At 46.4% G+C, this 23,228-nt stretch overlaps 1 protein-coding gene across 1 annotated transcript in view; it reads left to right on the plus strand.

Moving 5' to 3' along the window:
• Positions 1 to 23,228, plus strand: part of LOC144110206 (putative ferric-chelate reductase 1 homolog) — a 125,569-nt gene that overhangs the window by 74,772 nt on the left and 27,569 nt on the right. The window contains exons 10-13 of the mRNA XM_077643044.1: positions 3,489 to 3,604; positions 8,767 to 8,853; positions 19,731 to 19,787; positions 20,817 to 20,916. Of these exons, the coding sequence (XP_077499170.1) occupies positions 3,489 to 3,604; positions 8,767 to 8,853; positions 19,731 to 19,787; positions 20,817 to 20,916 (360 nt within the window). The remainder of the gene's footprint in view (positions 1 to 3,488; positions 3,605 to 8,766; positions 8,854 to 19,730; positions 19,788 to 20,816; positions 20,917 to 23,228) is intronic.

A 23,228-nucleotide genomic window follows, 5' to 3' on the forward strand; every position in this document is an offset into this window, starting at 1 on the left:
GCGTAGAATATTGTCAAACACTAGATGTTCCTTGACTGATGCACAAATCCATGCCGAAAACGGCACTGAAGATTTGAGAATAATGCAGATTCAGCTATTACCCCGGGCGGTCGCCGTTCTTCGTGTAGAACCAAAGCGCGCGTTCCCCTCGAGTCCGTCCGCGTCTATCTCAACAGACAGGCTCCAGACAGACATAGAACTCGTACAGGCCGTCGGGCGGAATTAAGGCGGTAATCACCACAAAATTCTGAGATTACTGTCCTTCCTCTTCACGAGCACGACAGGGGCTGCCCAGGGGCTCTTCGACGACTTGGTGACGCCATCGCGCTGCATTCCCTCAACTTAGTCCCGGATGGCTTGGCGTTCGCTCGTCGAGACACGGTAGGCGCTTTTGTGGAGAGGGCAGGTGGGTTCACCTGTTAAGATACGATACTTCGCAACAGATGTTCGTCTGACCTTTGGTTTATGTGTTTATGGGATTTAACGTCTCAAAGCGACTCAGGCTATGAGGGACGCCGTAGTGAAGGGCTCCGGAAATTTCGACCACCTGGGATTCTTTAACATGCGCTGACGTCGCACAGTACACGGCGTCTAGAATTTTGCCTCCATCGAAATTCAACCGCCGCGGCCGAGATGCAAACCGCGTCTTTCGGGTCCGCAGCCGAGCGCCATAACCACTGAGCCACCACGGCGGCTTTCGTCTGACCTTTTACGAGGCAGAAAAACAGCAGCTGTACCTTAGAAAAAGGTTGCTCTGAAATTTTTTATGTGCTGTGGCAGCGCTGTATGAATGTCAAAGGTCGGCGTGTGGTGTTGGTTCCGCGAGTCTTCCGCGGATTCGTCGGATTCGTCGGAGTGGACGAAGCCGTCTCGAATGTCATTTAGTTCGTCAAGCAAAGCGATTGTCACGCATTTCTTCAAGTGTCAGTATTCTACGCTGAATTTGCTCACGCCCACTTCAGTCTGTTGACTCCGACAACAGGGAATTTCTCTTGCGATGCCCAGTCCTGGAAAGACGGGTAGCTGCGTGTTTACCGCGGGGATTTCTTCGATGTGTTCAGTATTCGTTTACACATGCGTTACGATGACGCTTGATCAGGGTGGGACGCTTGCTTCTTCATTGAGGATCGTTAGGGCCGCGTGACGCTCCTGAGCAGTTTTTGAAAGTTGGGCTTTGTTTGGCGAAAGTGTGCTGAGAGTGGATGTCAGCTTGATTCTCGGTGAGTAAACCCATACCAAAGGCTACGTACCGGGAGCACCACTGGAGAATTTCGAAGCTGGCTGGATAAGTCTTTTCTTTTATCTTTATTCTCGCAGCGCATGGTCGCTACAAAGAAATAAGCTAGCCTCCCAAAATGAGCCTTTTGGGCCGTCCTGTGCGGTTCTTAATTTATCTAGCTTTGAGGCGAATGGTCCACTTATCACTGAAGGTCGTTTGCCTCCTTTGATTTGATGCTTTCAAGCTTTTTTCATGCTGTTTTGTCGCCTAGAGCTGTAGCATTACGGCCGCCCGTAGCCGCTTTTAGGTTGGACGTCTTTTGTCTTGCGTCGCATGTCGCCCTCGGCGTCTGGTCATTCCACTGCCGGATATCGAAATCTTGGTTAGAGCGTGTTGGCATGGCTTTTGTGAGTGGCCACATCATCTGAGGCTTGGGTCGCGTTCATGTTGAGGGAATCTACGTGTGCGGCGTCGTCGCAGTGGATGGCACACCGTCATGCTTCGCCTCCAGGCGAGAATCTTAATCTTTTTCGCCGCAGAGCACTGCTATCTCCAGAGCTTGCACTATTTAGTTTCCCGTACGAAGGCTGTGGTAACTTCCGCTGCTAGCCACTGCGTAGCTGCTGCTTCGTGAAGCGAAGCGGGAGGGTGAAAATGACGCGGACCTTGATTAACAGCTTGGGGTAGACTGCGCGCGACGCAAGTATTCTTCCACTTCAAATGGTCGCTGTCCGGGTCGCTATCGCGGTTAGTCGTATTAGAAACCACGGAGGCCCAAGTGCTGGTACGGCCAGCGTCGCACGATGTGCCCTGCTTCATCGCAATAAAAGCACAAATGGCGGTTGTCTGCGTTTCTTCGCACGTCGCATTTCGAACGGACTGCGGGCCGGCCCTAAGTACGACGGGCGTGTGCAAACTGCCGGCGCTCTTGCATATAAGGTCGATACCTATGGGAGCTTGGTGTACCTTTCCGAGGAGCGAAGCCACACAACGTGGCGGTGTAGCTCATAGGGTGTAGCTCATAGTCAGTGATTTATTGCGGTGCAGTCGTCAGGACTCGAGCTCTAAACGCCTGAATAATTTTTGGAGCGAGAACAACACAACGCCTTGTTTCGCCAAGCTCATCGGGTGTTGCACTTTGGCCTTCAGCAAAGGAATGCCGGAGGTTTGGCTGTAACGTCAGACCACATGACTCACCGCAGCTGCAGCCGCCGCACCACTGCTCCGACCTCCGCTTCGCCACATGTGGTCATGCACGTGACTCGGCGTTCGCTTAACGAGGCGATGTCGCTCTCGCATGCAGTCTCGCCATAGATGAGAGCGCGGCTGACCGTGTGTCTGAAATGCCTGCGAGGTGTTCTCTCTTATAAAACTGGTCTATAGATAGTCTATAGACTGCTGATCGACTCTAGTTCCTTCATATAGATATTTCTTTGTCTATTTGTAGTCGATATTCTGTCTATAGACAAAAGTCTACCAAAAGTGTACCATAAATCTATAGATTGTCTATAGACTGCCTTTAGGATTTCTGTTGCCTATGAACTGTTCTCTCGGGTTTGTCTATGGAGAGTCTGTAGACTTATATACAGAAGTATATGGACAGTCTATAGACTGTATAAAAATTTGTAATGGTTAAGCGTCTGACCAAGCGTATATCCAAGTGTAAAGCAGCTTTTTCGCTTTGTCTATCTAGATTTAGAAGAGTTAAACAGCTGCCAATATTTCCACGTACGACATCCATGACAGACACTGCATGAGGATGTGAAAAAAACGGTACCAGTCAACGCAGTTCCTCGTGGTCTAATTCACGGATAACTTCCCGCTAGTCGTTTGTGGATGTTGGCATGTCAGGATAAAATGCTCTGACTTGTAGCTGGCGGTACAACTAGAGCGCTGAGCCAGAATTTGTACGTTGTTGCTTTTTACCTTAGGGGCCAAATGCGTTTCTTATTCACCTACACATTTGCGTGGAATGCATAGAAAGGTTTGTGTGGACTTTCATTAAAAGCATAATACGAAATACGAAACGTAGACAATGCGTCTTTCTGTCTCCACGGTTTCCTTTCATTGAAGAAATATATGATTTTTCATCTATGTAGCTTCATTTTTATACATCACACTCTTTATTAGTATGCTCCTGTGTACTGCTTAATTGCTTCGGTAAAAGGTACTTAACCACTCAACTATCCTTTATAGCAGCGACACTTCTTCCATAGCAATTTTGCAGCACGCGCTGTGTGTCAATCAAGGAATTTGAATTTTTCGTCAGGAAATTTGATGATCTTGGGCTGGCTGTACCTAGTCGGCCTCGCCATCATGATCGCCCGCCACTTCAAGCCTGCCTGGGAAGGCACACTGCTCTTGGGCGACAAGGTCTGGTTCGCTGTAAGTACATACAGGCATCCTCCTATGCATTGCGCTCACATGTCGTAGTGTCTTCCTTCTCCGGTAAACCATCATCAGCTTGACTGTGCGCACTGCACGGCAAAGGCCTTTCTCATGTCTCTCCAATTAACTTTGTCCATTCCCAGCTGCGGCCACCCTATCTCCGCAGTCATCTTAATCTCATCCACCCGCCTAAATTTCTCCCGCCCCCTGCTACGCTTGCCTCCTCTTCGAATCCACTCCGTTAGCCTTAAGGACCACCGGTTACCTTGCTTTCGCATCACATGCCCTGCCCAAGCCCATTTTTTTTCCTCTTGATTTCGACTAGGATGTCAATAACCCGCGTTTTATCCCTGTACATGAGCTATTATTTCGATAGCATTTAGGTTGTCACCTCTAAAAAAATTCCCGCTTCTTTGTCACGTAATCCTCTGGCTGGTGGAGAGAGGTCACACGTCGCTGAGACATCATCAGAAATTGCGCATCGTACAAATGGTAACTTCGGATTGTGAGCAGACTACCGACCGTAGCAGGTCGCAGTTAAATTAATGATTGGTCGAGAGAGGTCACGTGACCTGGTGGCATCATCAAAACCTGGCCACTGTGCCACGTGGCAACTTGCCCACCGGGTTGTGAGCTATCTATCCGGTGGCACCTATCCATGCCTCATTACAATGTCCACTTGACTGCTTGCAAATTTTACGAGCTGTTTTTTAGAGAAAAAAAAGGCTGCTTACGTGTGAGAAGGCTTAAGCCCGCCCGCTCACTGTGTGAACGCAGTCGACGCACGCTGCGGCGTGATGTAACTCGATGCCACGTCGCTGACAATTCTACCTCGGCTTGGCTGCACGTAGCCGCCGCCGCAACCCTTTTTATCTGCGCGCTGACTTCGTGAAGGTAGTCGCCGCCGTATCCCGGCCCGCGCTCCGCCTTTAGGGTATGACGCGATAGCTAATGGGTTAATGTCCATGTATGGAATTGGCCTTCATGGTGGGTGAACAGCGCAACAAAGGCGGGACAAAGGCAAGACAGCGCTTGTCTTGCCTTTGACCCGCCTTTGTTGCGCTGTTCACCCACCGTGAATGCTTACCAACTCGCCCTAATTTCAGCTTTACTCAATGGAATTGGTCTTCCTCTGCTTAAAACTCATAGGTCCCTGGGAGTCCTCAAGAGGCTGCCATCTGCGGGACTTGTGCGAACCATGTTGTCTCGAGCAACCTCGCTCGATCAGATCCTAGTTTAACCGCCACCTGCGAGGTTGCACGAGGATGCCATCTTTTATGGGTGCAGTCGAGTTACTACACACAAACAGGCCTGATTTCGGTGACCGGAACGTACAACGCGGTCCCTGAACAGAAAACTATTTGGCCACCCTGGGGTAGTAGTTGACGACAGCCTCTTGCATGTTTACGCCAATTAACCATCGGCTCTCAATTCCCAGCGGCTGCGGAGGAACTGACTAAGCCAGCGTTCAGACGTGTGACCCGAATGGGACTATAACCCCAGGCTCCGGAATGACCGCCATTGGAAGCTGAACCTGGCAACGCTTAACACTAGAGCTTTATCCCGTGAGGGTAGTCTAGAAGCAGCTTGAGGAATTACCGGATATTAAAGGGGATGTCATAGGGCTTAGCGAGGTTAGCAAAAGAGAGCAAGTGTATACCGGGTTACAGTGCGGGCACGTACTATTCTATCGTAGATTAAAAGACAGACAAGAACTAGGTGTGGAAGTCCTCATCAATCACGATATAGCTGGTAACATAGAAAAATTTATACTATTGACGAGAAGGCGGCAGGTATTGTAACTAAGCTGAATAAGTGGCACAAAGTGAAAGTGGGGCAGATCTACACGCCTACACCCAGCTATGACGGCTTGATTGTCGAAAGCTTTATGAAGACAAGGAATCGGCAATGAGCAAAGTCTAAAGAAAGTACTCTGTGCTTCAATGCCACCACTTCAATGCGACTTCAATGCCAAGGTAGGCAAGAAGCACGCTGGAGATAAGGCAGTAGGAGACTGTGGCACAGTCTCTAGAAATAGCAGGCAGAAGTTATTAGAACAGTTCGGAGAGAAAAATAACGGGTTATGAATGAGTTGGGAACAGTTGGGAATAAGAGTTGATAGAGGATACCTCAGTGTTCTGCGATTCGCTGATGGCATAGCCTTGATAAGTGACTCACGGGATGAATTGCTAAGCATGACCAATGGGTTTGACAGACAGAGCAATATGGTTGGTCTGAAAATTAATATGCAGAAAACAATAGTAAAGTTCAGCAGTGTCGGAAGGGCCAACAGCTTACAATTGTTAGCCAGGTGCGGAAAGTTGTAACCGATTACATCTGTTTAGGATAGGTAGACCACAGATCCGGATAACGAGAGTGACATAACTAGAAGGAAGAAATGACTGGTGGTTAAGCATTGCTAAGCACGAAGTAATGTGCGAAAGCACAGATCTTACTGGTGGACACCACCACCACAATGAGCGATTGAGGTGTTCGCTGACTCAGGGAAGCCAGTTGTGCGCCTTCGGAATCAATGCAGTGTTAACCTTGCGCTGGTTTTGAGAAAAGGAAATACGCATAACTGTTCGCGCCGCAGATGGAAGTTTATAAAGACGACGCTCTGTAAAGCATTGCGCGAGGGTGTGCTGCAGTTTAACACGACATGTGCTCGGCTGCGGCGATAGCCTAGCGGCTACGCGCAGCGGCTTTTGAAGCTGATATTTTCGCGCCCCCGCGGGCTCTATTCCCAGTCATGGGTAATGATTTAATTTCTTTTTCTGGCTCTGTTTTTTCGTTCTTCCGAGGTGCACATACAGGATACGAATTTTGAAGGACTCTGAATCTCCCGATTAGTGCTTTCGCACTAATAAAAGTCGGGTGAGCGCATTTGCCAGGTTCTTTCAGATCATGAATTTCTGTTTGCCAATATCCCTCAAGATAAACAGATATATCAGCTTTATCTCACCAGTAATCGCCTTTGAGGCACAAGCGTTGACGCTATAACGAAAAGGTTCGGCTCAAGTTCAGGACAACGCAGCGATTTATGGAAAGGAAAACGTACGTAGGTGTACCATTAAGAGACCGGAAGCGGGCAAAGTGGGTGAAGGAACAAACGCAAGTTAATGATATCGTTGCGCAAATCAAGAAGAAGACATGGGCTTGAGCAGGGCATGTTATGTGAAGGCAAGGTAACCGCTGGTCCTTGATGGTAACGGAGTGGATTCCAAGAGAAGGCAAATGAAGAAAGGGTGGCAGAAGGTTAGGTAGGCGGATGAGATTAAGAAGTTTGCAGGCATAGGGTGGGTGCAGCTGGCAAAGGACAGGGTTAATTGGAGAGACATGGGAGAGGCATTTGCCCTGCAGTGGGTGCAGTGAGGCAGATGATGATGATGATGATGATGATGATGATGATGATGATGATGATGATGATGGTGATGATGATGAGTTTTTAGAACGGTCGTGCGCGGCTTACCACGACTCTTCGTCAGTTGCTTCGAACAAGCTTTGTATACATATTGTTTATTAGAAAACAGTGGGTCGATTTCTGTGTGAGTGGCAATATCCTGGGCCCCGTCTATTGAGGCCTGTGTGCAGAGGAGCCTATATTTGACAAAATACAAAATACGCTTGTCTTCTGGGAGCTGCTAGTGTATATGGAGCTATGCGTTAAGCAGAATGTTTGCCCCCAGCTAAGTATAATCATCAAACTAACAGTACATTAAGTTGTACTGCTGGGAATAACAGCGCTGTTGTTCCAGCAGTATGTACCAACTAGCTCAACTCTCCGTTTTATTTAAGTTGCACTGCACTATCCACAATGCGAGGGAGAAGCCCTCATTTGAAATGAACGCTGAGATTACCCGCAATCCGAGGTCGACGATGTTTCGAATGTGGAGAGCATGGCTAGTTATATCAGTTGTTTTAGCGAACAGTTTCAAAAATTTTCAAAAATAGGCTTTTTGAGGTAAAAATGTGGCTTTTTCGGCACAGTATTACCAGTGTTGGCGGACACCAGCAAATTGGTGAGCTGCCTTAAGTAGTAAGCTGGTTAACTAATTTTTAATAACTAACATTTTAGCCAGTAGAATTAGTCGCCTTGTTTAAATTAGAGATTTGTAGCCAGACTTTAGTAATAGCCAAATCAGTTTTTATAACATTGACACGTGTACTTATCTTTATCGGGCGACCATGTTTCGCCGCCTAACAAGCGTTATCGCACAGCGCGGAACGCGCCTGCATCTATCCGAAGTTTCTGGCAAGTCATCGATGCTTCTATTCGCTGTCTGTTGTAGACGAACCTTATGTTATCTGATTTCATCGCCTGACGCGAATGGTGTAGAACAATGGTGTAGAACTTTGTGGAAGGCACGCGGGTCCCAACGATTAGTTTGGAAAATTCGACGACTGCCATATAACAGCCGACGCGCTTGACCCGCGGATCAGATTTTCGACGATCGCCGACCGTGCTCGCCGCTACAGTTGTGCTTTAAGTGTAGCCTCTTTTTGCGGGCGCAGGTTCACCCAATAAAAGCTAGTTTTGTTTTTCACAGTATTGCTACTGTGTTCTTCAACGTCACCACCACGTTACAATATCGAAAACTTGATTACCCTTGGCGTTGTGGCTATACAAAATTTGGCTTTTTTAACTAGTTACGTGCTGTAGGGGTTGCTTTGCCTGCATGCTTTCGAAAACGCATGTATTTTCGCACGATGCAGCCAGATTGTGCGGAGCTACAGCGGCGAGGATAACGCCGTTTTTTTTTAATTCTATTAACTGATATGGCTGTTACTAACGACCAGCTGCACATCTCAAATGCTATCACTTGCTTATCTGTAATAGCTAAAAAGATGTTTATAAGAAATTAGTTAGCCAGATTACTACAAAATACACCTCACCAGTTGTCTGGTGTCCGCCAACAATGGTAATACTACGTCGCGAAAGACATGTTTTACCGCAGGAAGCCTATCTTTGAAAATTTTTGAAAGTGCTCGCCGAAACACCCGATATATCAATGTTCCTTTACGCATGGCTGAACGAGTTTTAACTCGTACGGTTCACTGAGTTCACGTTATGTAAGCATGTTGCTGCTGCTGCATGCCAGACTCACGGGAAGTGTGCCAAAGGTACAGAATTGTTGCAGTAATTTTTCTGATTGCAGCTTCACAGAGGTCTGATGGTGACCGCCATCACATGTGTGATCGTGAGCGTCTCGGTCATATTCTACACGACTGGAGGGTGGAGCTACGTGAGTCACTGGTTCTCCCTTTAACGCGTCACGGCTGGAAAGACGGTATAGTCATAGCTTCAGAAAACATTTCCATGACGAACTTAAAGAAGTGCATGTCAAAGTAGGACTTAAGATTGATAAATCACACTTCTTAGTTTAATTATTTCTGTGCTTATCAGCAAAGCTCGATGTCCATTGTGCGCGATTTCACAACGACTCTGGTGGAAAGTGGCAATAATGTTTCGTAACCGGTTTCCAACCAGCTGCAGCACGCTTTCTTGATCATAACTAACTACGGAAAAACTGATATGCGGGAACTTTAATAGTTACTTCCCTTAGAAAAAACAAATAAAAGTGGGCTCAGCCGCAAACAATAATAGTTTTTTGGGCAGTTCATTAGTACTGCTGGCATTTGCCTCGAAGATTTTTCCGTTACATGTGCGCGGAGCTATAAACCGTAGTACGCTTCTGCCATACATTTTTCTCAAATCCAACATTCTCGAGCAAAAATTTTGAAAATGGGAAAATTGTAAGATATTTTTATAAAGGTATTGAAGGTAATAGTCCAGCCTTCTTACATGCAGCAAAACTTTTCTTTAAAGTGTTTTCATCAATCGCATCAAACAGTTAATAATGGCATAGAAAACCAATGATGAACGCATTAGACAACAGCAAAAACGTTAATAAAAAAAGCAAGACTGCCGTCGGGTGATCTGTTGATTTCTTGATTGTTATAGTGAAACCTTATGTTGTATGAAAAAAATTTACTTGCATAAATGGTTTCTTGCTCAAAAATGATTTTTTTCCAGTACTGTTGGGTAGCAAACTATTAGGGCCGCCGCTCTTCAGCGCTTCCCGTGCATCTTGCTTAGCCAGCGCCGCCTTGCAACACAACTTTTTTATTAGTATGCGCCTTGCAGAAAGCGTAAACGCTAAAAATCTGAATACTTTTAAGAAAAAAAAGTAAAAGATTTACCCTCTGAAGCCCGCTGAATCAGAATGTAGTGCGGTGTGGCCACTTTTTGATTCAAACAGCGCAACGTTTTGCATACGCTGCGCTGCTAAAGGCGACGTTTTGAGCTCACTCCACGTGCGCAGCACCTTCAGGGCCAAGCGCTACTAATGAGTAATTGCACCGGTAAGAAATTGTTTACTCACGTATTTAATTTGATGCTTTATTCTTTTTTCACGGCACTGAAACCTGCAGCCTGCAAAACAGACACGCATGATAACTGACTAGCAAACATAGAGCATTACCTTGGGGCTGACTTTAGTCGAAAGTCTTGCACCCAAGAATGATAGAATATATGTCATTTTTTTAGCTAGCTGCCCGTTTGTTTTGCACGTGTGTGTGGTAGTTTTAAACTCATTGACTTCCTGAAGATGCACCGGGTATTATATATGTGTAAAAATTTACTGACTAATAAAGCGTCTTGATGGAGCTCGCCTGTACCTTCCTTCACGATATGGGACGTTATGCTCCAGATATCAAGTACACATGTGGTGGATGATTTAACTAATTCAAAGGATAGGTCAAGCCATTCAGACAATTGTGACCGTGTCAATAATGGCCGTGTCAGCACCGTCGGTGCCACTAGTTGTTCGCTTGGCGCTGCGCAATTAAGCACCGTTTCTTAAGTTGGATTTGCTCTGAAGTACATGAAAATTGTTCATACTTATGATTGCAGCAGATTTAGCAGCTGGTTTTTTTTTATATTTTCACACTGAATTTCCCGTACACTGCACTTAACACTAGGAAATCCACTGAAACGGAACTATACACCAAGTTTCACACAAAGGGCGACAAAAGAAATTAATTCTACACGCGTAAGCCAAGAATCTGGCTGCACGTTGCGTCGATATGACGATGTGGGTCCTTCAGCGTATCCTGTAAAAAGGTGTTGTTATTTCTTTTCAAGCTCACTGTTATATAATCATTTTTGTGCCATGCCGCTCTTTGGCCAAAGATGCCTTGCGTCATAAAAATTAAACATCATCAAAATCATCGTCATCATCATCATCCTGACTACCCCCCCCCCCCCCCCCCTGCAGGGCAAAGGCCTCTCCCATGTCTCTTCAATCAACCCTGTCCTTTGCCAGCTGCGGCAACCGTATCACCACAAACTTCATAATCTCATCCGCCGACTTAAACTTCTGCTGCCCCTTGCTACACTTTCCTTCGCTTGGAATCCGCTCCGTTACCTTTAAGGACCAGCGGTTATCTTGCCGTGAACATTACATGCCCTGCCCAAGCCCATTTCTTCCTCTTCACTTCGACTAGGATGTCATTAGCACGCGTCTGTTCCCTCAGCCACTCTGCCCGCTTCCGATCACTTAACGTTACAGATATCATTTTTCTTTCCATGGATCGCTGAGTTATCCTTAACCCTTAACAGTTATCCTGCTGAACCCTTTTCGTTAGCCACCACGTTTCTGCCCCGTAGGCGAGCACCGGTAAGATTATGCTGTTGTACACTTTTCTCTTGAGGGATATTGGTAACCTGCTCTTCATGATCTCAGAGAACCTGCCATATGCGCTCCACCGCATTCTTATCCTTATAGTTATTTTCGTTCATGATCCGGATCAGCTGTCACCACCTGCATTAAGTAGACGAATTCCTTTACCACTTCCAGCACCTCGCTGCCAATTGTGAACTGCTGTTCTCTTGCTAGACTGTTGAACATTACTTTGATTTTCTGCATGTTAATTTTTACACCCACCGTTCTGCACTGCCTGTCTGACTCGTTGATCAATCATGGTTTCCAGTTCACCTCCTGAGTGACTCAGCAAGGCAATGTGATCAGTGTTGGCAGATTTTTTAGGTATTCTTTATTAACTGTTATCCCCAACTATTCGCAGGCCTTGGGATACCTCCTGTAAAAAGGCGGTGAATAGAACTGGCGAGATCTTGTCTGATGCACTTCCTTTCTTGAAATTTATTGCTCACTTTATGGACGATTATGGAAGCTGTGCATTATATATATATATATATATATATATATATATATATATATATATATATATATATATATATATATATATATATATATATATATATATATATATATATATATATATATATATTTACATAGGGACCATCTACAGCCTGATTCCGCAATGCCTGCATGACTGCTGAGGTTTCCACTAAGTCTAACGCTTTCTCGTAATCAGTGAAGGCTATATATAGGGTTGGTTATATTCTGCGCATTTCTCTACCACCTGATTTATTGTGTGCATATGATCTATTGTGGATTAACGTTTACGAAAGCCTGCCTGATCATTTGGTTGATTAAAGTCTAAAGTTGCCCTGACTGTATTAGTGATTGCCTTAGTAAATACTTTGTAGGCAACGGATAGTAAGCTGGTCGGTCTGTAACTTTTCAAGTCCTTGGCGTCTCCCTTCTTATGAATTAAGATAATGTTTGCATTCTTGCAAGCTTATGGTACGGTCGGAGTCATAAGGCATTGCGTATGCAGGGTGGCTAGTTTTTCTAGCACAACTTTCTCTCCGTCCTACAATAGATCTGCTGTTACCTCGTCATCACCAGCTGCTTTTCCCCACTGCATTGCTCCTAAGGCTTTATTTACTTCTTCTTTCGTTACTGACGGCATGACGCATTGCTGTGCGCCACTGTCTCTATCATTAACATTCTGATTACATTGGCTACTGTATAGACTTGTGTAGAACTCTTCGGCTACTTGAACTATCTTATCCATATTGCTACTGACATTGCCCTCCTTGTCTCTTAACGCGTACATCTGGTGTTTTTACATGCGACCAGTTTCCTCTTCACCGCTTTTAGTCTACCTCCTTTCTTTAGAGCATGCTCGATTCTCTCCATATTAACTTCCTTATGTCGGCCACCCCCCCCCCCCCCCGTCTTATTTATTAACTTCGATAGCTCTGCAAGTTCTATTCTGTCTGTAGGGTTAGACGCCCTCATGCTTTGGAGTTTCTTGATCAGATCTTTTGTCTCCTGAGATAACTTGCTGGTATCCTGTCGAGCCGTGCTACCGCCTACTTCTCCTGCGCACTCCGTAATGATAGCTGCCAGATGATCGTTGATTGTATGGACATTAAGATCGTTCTTCTCAGCTAAAGCTGTATATCTGTCATGCTGTGATATCCTGAATTCCTGTACTTTCCCTCTTACCGCTAGCTCGTTAATGGCTTCCTATTCACTAGCTTTTTCCGTTCCCTCTTCAAGTCTAAGCTAATTGGAGTCCTTACCCTTCTGTGGTCGCTATAGCGCACCTTTCCGAGGACGGCCACATCCTGAACGATGTCAGGTTGAGCGCATAGTATGAAGTCGATTTCAATTTTAGTCTGACCTTTGGGGCTCTTCTAGGTCCACTTCCTGTTTTCTCGTTTGCAGAAGAAGGTATTCATGATCCGTAATTTATTTCTATCTCATCATCGTCATCATTATTATCATAGAATCATTTGCTGGTATTTTTACACATGACGAATGATCAGTAATTGTATGCCTTGTATCAAGCCCGGTTCCAAAAAAAATGGAAAGCAATGCAGTCTGCTGCATCGCAGAAATGCGGAAACATGTTCTTTTGAACGTCAGAAACTTTTGCAAGTCATCGTTGTGATGTGGCAATTATCACGTGACCTCTGGATGACGTCGGCAACTTCTGGCAGGTCATTTTTGTCGTGTGACACTTATCACGTGACCCTTTAATGACACCAGCAACTTTCTTTGCAAGTCATCATTGTCTAACATCAGTGCACATGCCCAACACACTCTACCGTCGTACACGCTACAACGCATTCAGCTCATACATCTCTAACACGTTTGAAGCAACTGCATTTCGTGGTGTACGCGTTGCGTACCACCCCCTCACAGAGAGCCTGGGTTCGATGCTTAATGCCGCCGAGTTTCTTTGTTCAAATGGTCATTTTTGTTTTGACGCGGTCTGCCGATAGGTCCTGTATATGCCGTTCAGCAGACAGAAATGCTTTCGCACCTAAAGCACGTTTAGTTACCTAGCGGCACAGGAATAATTGGAACTGACCATAGTAGTCCCATTAGAGCCAGAAACAGAAGCAGCCCTCACGACTACCGCAATGCTCTGCTCCGTCGTGTGACTTTTCGAACCAATGGGCGAGCACCGAATTCTCACACAATCCGGTGAACTGCGAGGTAGAGGTCAAGAATGTGTTTCTGCTTTAAAGAAGAAGATGCACAGTGACACAGCAGTTCTTCAACATCACTGTGTACATTCGTGCCTCATTAATATGAACCGTTTTGTTCCCGAGTGAAAAGATCTCTAAAGTGAGTCGTGAAAGAACAACAGAAAACTATTATTGAGAAAAAAAATTAGACCACGTTCAAGTTTAGTCGAGTCCCTTACAGCTTGAATTGAGACAGGTCTCCTCCTTTCCGTATGCTTTCAGCTACGTAAGTTTGCGTTTCACCTCAGCATGCCGGAAGCCAGACTAGCGTTATGTTCTACAGGCGCCGGGCTCTTTTCTTCTTCACGGTAGCACTTGTGTAGACGGCCGTCGAGCATCCTCTCCACGGCGCCAATCGTATGGGCTGCTAATAAACAAATCCTGCAAGCTGATGACAGCGAGAAGTCTCGTTAATGTAAAGGTGGAGTTCTTACCAAAAGCGGAGACGGAACATCCACCTCGAGGGTTTGAATTTTGGAGTGGTGTGCGCAATGTCTCAATTCGACAACGCACCTCGCGGCGGAAACCACAGACCCCAGAGAAAGACGATATAGAGATGAACACGTCCTGAGCGCGACGTGCGGTCCCTAATGCGTGGTCGCGTTTTTTCTGTTGTCGATGCAGTTTGTGAGCCCGTGTTGTAGTTTTGATCGAAAGCGTAAACGGCTTCATGAAATGCCGACGCTGCTGCTGGTTTAAGAATGACAACTGCAGTTCGTTCGGTCGACTTGAGCCGTTTTCTTTTTCCTTGCCTATTGTTTCTCTGCCTGTTCGCTTTCGCCAGAATTTTTCATAGCGTTGAGCTCTCATAAAGCATAAATCAGAATTTTTCAAAACTTATGCGTTAGCTTTGCCGTGCTGTGACCCCTTGTTTTAGGATTTCCACTCCACCCAGAAGTCTTCCAGATTCCTCCTTTCAAGGTACGCCTCGCTTAGCTGACCCTCTGAACGTTCCTCTCTGCTCTTGTGTATTCCTTCTCCGTAGAATAAAGAGGACACGCCCGCTTTGCGTCTTTCCAACATCGCAGGCCTCGTAAAGATCTGCGGATTAGTCGGTTGTCTAGCGTTGTTTCGCGGCGGCACTCTGTTGTGTTCCAGCGTGTAACCAAGGCATCCGAGTCAGCGAGCTCTAAGTCTTTCTACTTAACCCACAACAGTTCTAGCAGTTCTTTCTGAACATTTCCATATTGCCTGGCAAGTGTGGACGATATTTTGTACGTCGCTGTACACGTACAGAGACCTCAATGCGCTTTGTGCATTCTGAGCCTGTTCATGCCCGCACAAGGAGTTGCCATTTCAACATTGAAAGAGTTTGATCCCCATAAAAGGTGTCCATAATTCGGATCGTCCATATTTACAGTGTTCCTATTAACGGGGCACGACTGCATATAATGCCATTGTGGGATACGCAAAGGTACGAATGCTTTGCCGCCGAATGCCACTGTTCTTATTCAAGCTCAGCAGTCGTATCTGATGGTTTCAACATTAGAAAACAGCATTCTATTTCTAGCGTCATCTAAGACTTCCTTTATATCTGTTTTCTCTCTATTTTAATGGTCACGTGAGTATCTACAATCTAAACACGGATGCCCCTATATATCTAGAGAGGAAATAAACACTCTTCTAGCGCACTCCTACTTAGGGGATGGATACGTTGCCAAATTCTAGAGTAGATTTCGTTCACAAAATATATGGAACGCTCAATGTTGGCAAGTGAATCATATTTCCACGGCAAAGTATACTAACTTGATGAAGTTATCAATGGGAAAGCGCTTTTAGCAGCAACATCGGAATTTAGCGTGTAGAACGGATTGAAACATGGGTTAAAATGTTCTTAACTGTGAGAAGTTTGCATATTTTGATGAAGGAATTTGTTTCCATTGCCTCCCATAAGTGTTCCACGTGTTTAGTGGTAAAAATCTCTACCTGGGCTTAGGGAGCATACCCCGCCCCTAAACTGGAACACGCAAGAGGAGAGCTTACTATCTTTTTACTCCTATTTAGACTAATTCGAGTTTGGAGCCCAGAGTAAACGCAAAAATAGCAAGAGAATATTTTGTTGAGAAGGGTCGTTTGGTACTGTACCTTTTAAGTCACTCTTCGTCTGGTCTTGTAAGAAATGCTTTATACCTTCTGGCAATTTATAAAATGTATGCGAGTTGAGTTCTCACTGACCTACACGCGAAGACAGCCCTTGTGGCAGGAAATCGTGGCCTTCGCGAAATTGCGTCATCCATATCCCTGCCGACACACTGCTCAAGCCGAAGTCTTTACTGCGCAGCACGCACTGGTGTGCTAAGTATTAATTGCAACGCACAATATGTGATAGGAGCTCGCTTGTCGACGTAGTGCGTGCCAAATGCTTCTAAACATTGTTCGAGTTAGCTGTCGATGCAAATAACAAAGTGTTTGTGCAAGTCGGCTGCGTTTTGACATGGGGCATTAAGTTACCATAAAGTGAAAACCTCACTTTGTTCCCACTGGACGCGTTGTAGTCTACAGTGAACGCAATTATACATGCCGCCGCCTATTTTTATCACACTAATATGCGCTATGGCTCTCTGCCAAGTGAGAATATGCTGCAACATCTTGTGCCTTGCAGTTCATGTTAACCACGATAGCACGTGTTATGCAGGGAAGGCACAGGTCGGCATTATCTACCTAGGACGCTGGTTGTAGACTTCAAAAAATTTTTCTTGTCTTGAACAAAATTTACTCCAAATAGATTTACCAGATTAAAAGCAACGAAGTTAATGGGTATAACGAGCCTTTTCTTTTAATTGCGCAAACAAGCCCTTTGACATAAGAGAATTATATGTACATTTGCAGGCTGGTGTCAGCTATGAATGCCAACAAGGGCCGGTATGGGGGCCATGGAGGGAGTACGCCCAGGGGGGATGAGTACACCCAGACCCGCAGAAAACAGCTGATGTCGCATAGTTGCCACCGCCTGAGATAAGAAAGCTGTGCGCAGACTCCTCGGACTGTGCGCGTATTAACGACGATTTGTCCAAGAATTGTTTTGCGCGTCGCCAAACATCTGCGGTAGGTGACAAAAGTAGACGTGCCATTTAAATGGGTAACACATCAAGCTGAAGCCTTCAGGGAACTAAAGCGCTGCTTACAGTTCCCACCGATCCTCGCACTTTTTGATGAAAACGCCGAGTCTGAAGTTCGTACCGACGCAAGCAGCGTGGGCCATGGCGCCGTCCTCGTTCAAAAAAGCGACGGTCAGCAGAACGTAATCGCGTACGCTAGCCGGTAGCTATCGAAACACGACGCTAACTATTTGATGACGGGGCAAGAGTGTCTCGCCATAATTCGAACTACGTCCCAATTCCGCCCCTACCTGTACGGATGACCGTTTAGTACGGTCAGCGGTCATCAAGCACTGTGCAGCCTTGCCACTTTGAAAGCCAGCATTTCAAAACGATCGTCGTCTACAAGTCGGGACGTGAGCACACAGATGCAGATAGACTACCGCGTGCCCCTGTCAACAATCCGCTGGAAGTGGACGACGAGGGCTCCTTTTGAAGCAAAAAGCTTCATTAGGCTTGTCAACACCGGGCGTCGCGTTAGCCACGCTACAGATTTGCCACAACTGTGCATGCGCGAAACCGAGTGACATCACGCGGAGCGCAGGTGGTCGCTGCTGCCGCAGCCGTCGTATATAGCCGCCGCACGCTGACTGTCGTCTGACCGTGAAACCGAGTGACGTCATATGGAGCGCAGGTGGCCGCTGCTGCCGCAGCCGTCGTATATAGCCGCCGCACGCTGACTGTCGTCTGACCGTGAAACCGAGTGACGTCATATGGAGCGCAGGTGGCCGCTGCTGCCGCAGCCGTCGTATATAGCCGCCGCACGCTGACTGTCGTCTGACCGTGAAACCGAGTGACGTCATATGGAGCGCAGGTGGCCGCTGCTGCCGCAGCCGTCGTATATAGCCGCCGCACGCTGACTGTCGTCTGACCGTGAAACCGAGTGACGTCATATGGAGCGCAGGTGGCCGCTGCTGCCGCAGCCGTCGTATATAGCCGCCGCACGCTGACTGTCGTCTGACCGTGAAACCGAGTGACGTCATATGGAGCGCAGGTGGCCGCTGCTGCCGCAGCCGTCGTATATAGCCGCCGCACGCTGACTGTCGTCTGACCGTGAAACCGAGTGACGTCATATGGAGCGCAGGTGGCCGCTGCTGCCGCAGCCGTCGTATATAGCCGCCGCACGCTGACTGTCGTCTGACCGTGAAACCGAGTGACGTCATATGGAGCGCAGGTGGCCGCTGCTGCCGCAGCCGTCGTCGCCGCCGCGCGCTGCCTCCGTCGTCTGACCTTTCGCCATGGAAGGAGGAGAAGAAGACCCAGAAGTGGTAGCGTGGGACTTGGCTCAAAAGCAGCGAAGATATGAAAAGTGCAAGGCTAGACAAGCGGCTGAAACGCCAGAATCACGAGAGGCACGCCTTGCTAAACGGCGTCAAAAGGATCAAAAAGCAAACAAAACAAGTGAGCCGACGGCGTTCATAGAGTTCATTGGAATTGACAACTTTGCAAACTCCGTTCATTTTCACGAAATGAAAGGCGCAAAACCGGCTCCGTGGGTCAGTGGAGACCTCAATCTCGCTTTTCGCTTTGTATATCCGCGATTAGCAGGTCTAATCCATATTTTTTTAGAACCAATAAGCATCAGCGACTTGGCGCAACGCCAACACTCGTACCATGAGCTGCAGCGCATAGCAGAGTACATGGAAGTCAGGTCTTCTTCACCACCCGGAGCGTTCAAACGTGGGTTAGCCTTCTTTTTTCCTTGAGAACGGCGTCCTAACGAGACCGCCGTACTTTCGGCCGTTTCTGCGAACCTTCGTCGGGAAGTTCTGCAGGCTACGCACGACGAGCCCGCAGCTGGCCACTTCGGCTTTACTCGTGTCCGCTCGCGAATTCAGGACGAATATTACTGGCCCCCAACTGTCCGCTGACATCGCACTCTACGTCAAGAGGGTAGTGACTGTCAACGCCACAAAACGCCGCTAACAAGACATGCAGGATTGCCGGAAGAATTACCGCAAGGCTAACCCCACCAGTAGCTTGCAACAGCCTCAACCTCTCTTTATTCCTTTCTCCTATTTCTTGCCTTTTCCGCCTTCGTTTCCAACGAAAAGAAAATAAAGAAAGAAGCATCGGGCCGATGAAGGAAAGGAGGTCCAGGCGCATCGGGCCGATGCTTCTTTAATAGCGGGATAATGATGTAAAATTTTGGCATGTTTGCTCATGCTCTTAGGCACACGGCATTAGAACTTGGTGAAGCGTCGTGTGATCACATTTACCTAAAAAAACCTGTCATTCGCAACTGTCTCTGCGTCGTTTGTGTTTGTCGTAGTTGGCTTTAGCACCGTATCTCAGAACTTCTTCCCAGCGTTAAGTCTATAGCTACCGTAAGCGGTGATGATTACCTTCTTCGAAAACCGCGGAGCTCATTGTTGCTACCGCCGCCGCCGAGTTCGATTTCTTGTGGGCGCAAGTGCCCCAGCAAAAGAATTTCTTTCACATGCACATCGTCCTGTTATTTCATTGTGTATGGCATTCTGACCACCACGTGGCAATATTATGCAGGGCGTAGCGAGAAATTTTGCGCAACCTCGTCATTTCAAATGGCACGTAAAGTGAGTTGAAACAAGGCACCCTTCAGTTAGGCCTTTGCTTTCCCATCTTCACACAGAGCGGGAACCCGCATCCAATCTTGGGCATAACATCCGTGGTCCTGGGGATCTTTCAGGTAAGTACGCACGTTTTTGGCCTGAAAAAGTTTTTCTTTTTTAAATCTACTGAGATTTTTATTGCAGCCACTGAGAAGCAGTGTTCAAAATGTGTTATTTTTGGCTTCCTTCCACGCTTTTGCTTCAGGAAAAAAAAAACGGCAAGGCTAAGTGGCGCGTTCATTTATTACTACGATAGCATTAGAGTTCCCGTCAGAAGCAAAATCCGCCATCCGATGTCACGAAATTAGCTGATTGGACGAGAGAGGTCACGTGACCTTGTGACATGATCAGAACCTGCCCACCGTGACAGGTGGCCGCCGCATTGTGAGCAAGTGGCCCACCGTGATAGGTTGCAATTAAATTGATGATCGGAGGAGAGAGTTTACGTGACCTCGTAAGTCATCACAACCTGCCCGGGGTTGTGACTATAGGTGATATGACTATAGGTCGTGATGAACCTATAGAGCATTAGAGTTCACGCAAGGCGCAAACCGGAGTGTTCGGTGTCACAAAATTCTCTGATTGGCCGCGAGCAGGACACCTGCTACTGCAGCTATCAGTCCAAATATGGCAGTTGTTGGACCGACAGTGGCCAACAAGCTGACGCAAACGCACAGGGGTTGCAGCAGAAGCTGGGACAAATGTGGTATCGCACTGTACCTTTAAGATGACTTAATCATCACCATAGATTAATTCGCTGTTCCCTGCACCCAAAGTTCCTATCCGAATTGAATGGTGGATCAAAATTGGTGTAATTTTGCCACATTCGCGTGATTTAAAGTTATTTCACGTCGTTAGGGATCCGTCGGTGAAAGAGTACAGATCAGAGGACTGAAAGGTGAAGGCTGAAGAAATAAGAGTTCGACGCAGAGCTTTATTATTTTTAGGCACGGGAGGGACCTGCTGCGGACCACGTATTTCCTCTAATATGGTTACCTATATGAGCCTTTTTTGAAATTAGATCTTCACCAATCACGGCGGTTGTCGCCCTATTGGAAGCATGTTGATCCTGAATAAACGCTGCGGTCAAAACTCTCTTGTTTCAGCCGATCATGGCTCTTTTCCGCTGCCATCCAGAAGAACCAAACCGCTACATCTTCAACTGGATGCACTGGGCAAATGGCAACACGGCGCAGGCTTTCGCAGGTGTGTTTCATTTTATTGTCCCAAAAGGATGTAGAGATACGTACGGCTCCTTACGGACGGAGAAAACCTTTCGTGGTATAAGCTGTAAGAGGTGACAGAGAGAATCACGAAGCTGGTTGCTGCACCTACCGGAACTTTTATTTCTAGCTTATTAAAATTAAACCTTATTTGCATACAAAAACTATACCCAGGTACCTATTCAAAAGGATTCATTTGCAGGTTGATTATTTTCTCTCAATCTTACTTATTCCAGCAGCCTGTGACGTCAAGACTCTGTTGCAGGCTCAGGTACAGGAAGCAATGCTGTAATGATCAAGTTTGGATTATTTCACTGGCCAATATAAAGAACAAAGCACCAGACGACACAGGGAGACGAGACGGCACTTCGTCATTGTGTCCCGTTCTTTATATAATGTTCTTTATATATTGTCCCGTTTTTCTTTTATATTCTGTCCAGTGCTTTTTTTTCTTCCGTTGCGGTTTTCTCGGCAAAGTAATGCTCACCTGACCAGACAAAATTATTCATAGCAGTTAATTCCTGAAGGAATCGTTATCGAGCGCTGGCCGAAGATTACGTGAGACGCCGTAACCCAAGGAACTGAATTTATTGCAAATACCAGAGGGTTCGATAAGGAGGACACAAGTTTGAGGACATGAAAGTTCTTGTGTGTTTTGTCCAATAAAATTGAACCTGTGGTCTCATGACTGAAACCACAGCTGTACAGCCAGGGCATTGAGCAGTAGGCATTAATGAAAATGTCAAATATCCACTTATCGGAAAGTAAAAGTAAACAGAACATCGCTCCATGAAACCTTTGTGCAAAAGCACTTTGGATTCACCGACGCGGATGTCTGCCTTGGGAGTCATTTATTTACATGTGTTCTCTTAGGACCTGGAAGGATTATGAGAAGAGTCGTATATGAAATAGCGGCGAATTTCTCGAAACCTTCGTTGGCAGTTGAGGCAGACATTGCCCCACTTACTGCCATTATGAGGAATGAAGCTTTTTGCCTGTGCTCCAGACCTCTGTAAAGATGTTGAATGAATGAATGAATGAATGAATGAATGAATGAATGAATGAATGAATGAATGAATGAATGAATGAATGAATGAATGAATGAATGAATGAATGAATGAATGAATGAATGAATGAATGAATGAATGAATATAAAAGCTGGCTTGTTAGTGGGATCCGAAACTAAAATTTATATGCTTTGATACGGAACACAGAGGATGAAATAGCTTATGTTTGAGAGTACGCCTGTATTAATAAGATCAGTAATAAGAGCAAGTGCACAAATCTCTACTACGCTGAGTAGAGTCGGGAAGGCGTAGGGTGTATTTCATGGCAGATACGCTAGCAGTTCGAGACTAATTTCAAAGAACAACGAGGTCGACATGGTTATAAATGATCTCTAAGGTGTTAGCTAAGCGCCATGCATACACTAGTTCCAAGTTAATAGTATTTTACACAGAGGAGGATTTACTGGGCTGGTAGCATCTGAGAAGTGGCGGTCGTAGAAACTGAGTAAGGGGTTAGCCTGTCTAGATACGCAGTCGACGTGAATGATAATAATTGGTTTTTTGGGGAAAGGAAATGGCGCAGTATCTGTCTCATATATCGTTGGACACCTGAACCGCGCCGTAAGAGAAGCCATAAGGGAGGATGTGAAAGAAGAAAAGAAGAAAGAGGTGCCGTAGTGGACGGCTCCGGAGTAATTTCGACCACCTGGGAATCTTTAACCTACACTTACATCGCATAGCACACGGGCGCCTTAGCGTTTTGCCTCCATGAAAACGCAGCCGCCGCGGTCGGGTTCGAACCCGGGAACTCCGGAACACTAGCCGAGCACCCTAATCACTGAGCCACTGACGTGCATTTTCGAAAAAAGGTTTTGCGTCAGTGTACAAATAACAACCAATTGTTTTCTAAAAACCGGGGGCAGGGGCGGGGGGGGGGGGGGGGGGGGGGGGGGAGATGGCGTTATCGTGAAGCTTGTGGAGATACGCATGTCTTAACAGTTAGGAGCGTTAGGCCTGCTACCAACCAGTGCCAGGCACGGTCACAGCAGACATTAAAAGCATTCCACATTCCTAGTTTAGAGGATGAAGCGTAGTAAGCTCGCCACATTGTAAGCACATGATTGTGTCACAATGACCTTCGTTTCCTTTTTGCCAATCATGCTTTCTCTTCTTGTTCCTAATTGTACGAAATTTATTTGTCATAGAAATAATATACAGCAGAACAAGTGTACAAAAACGTAGTGAACAATATTAAAACGACTTTTCCTGTAGAGCATATTTCACCCTT

Source organism: Amblyomma americanum, chromosome 11 (assembly GCF_052857255.1).
Source record: "Amblyomma americanum isolate KBUSLIRL-KWMA chromosome 11, ASM5285725v1, whole genome shotgun sequence".
Classification (NCBI taxonomy): Eukaryota; Metazoa; Arthropoda; class Arachnida; order Ixodida; family Ixodidae; genus Amblyomma; species Amblyomma americanum.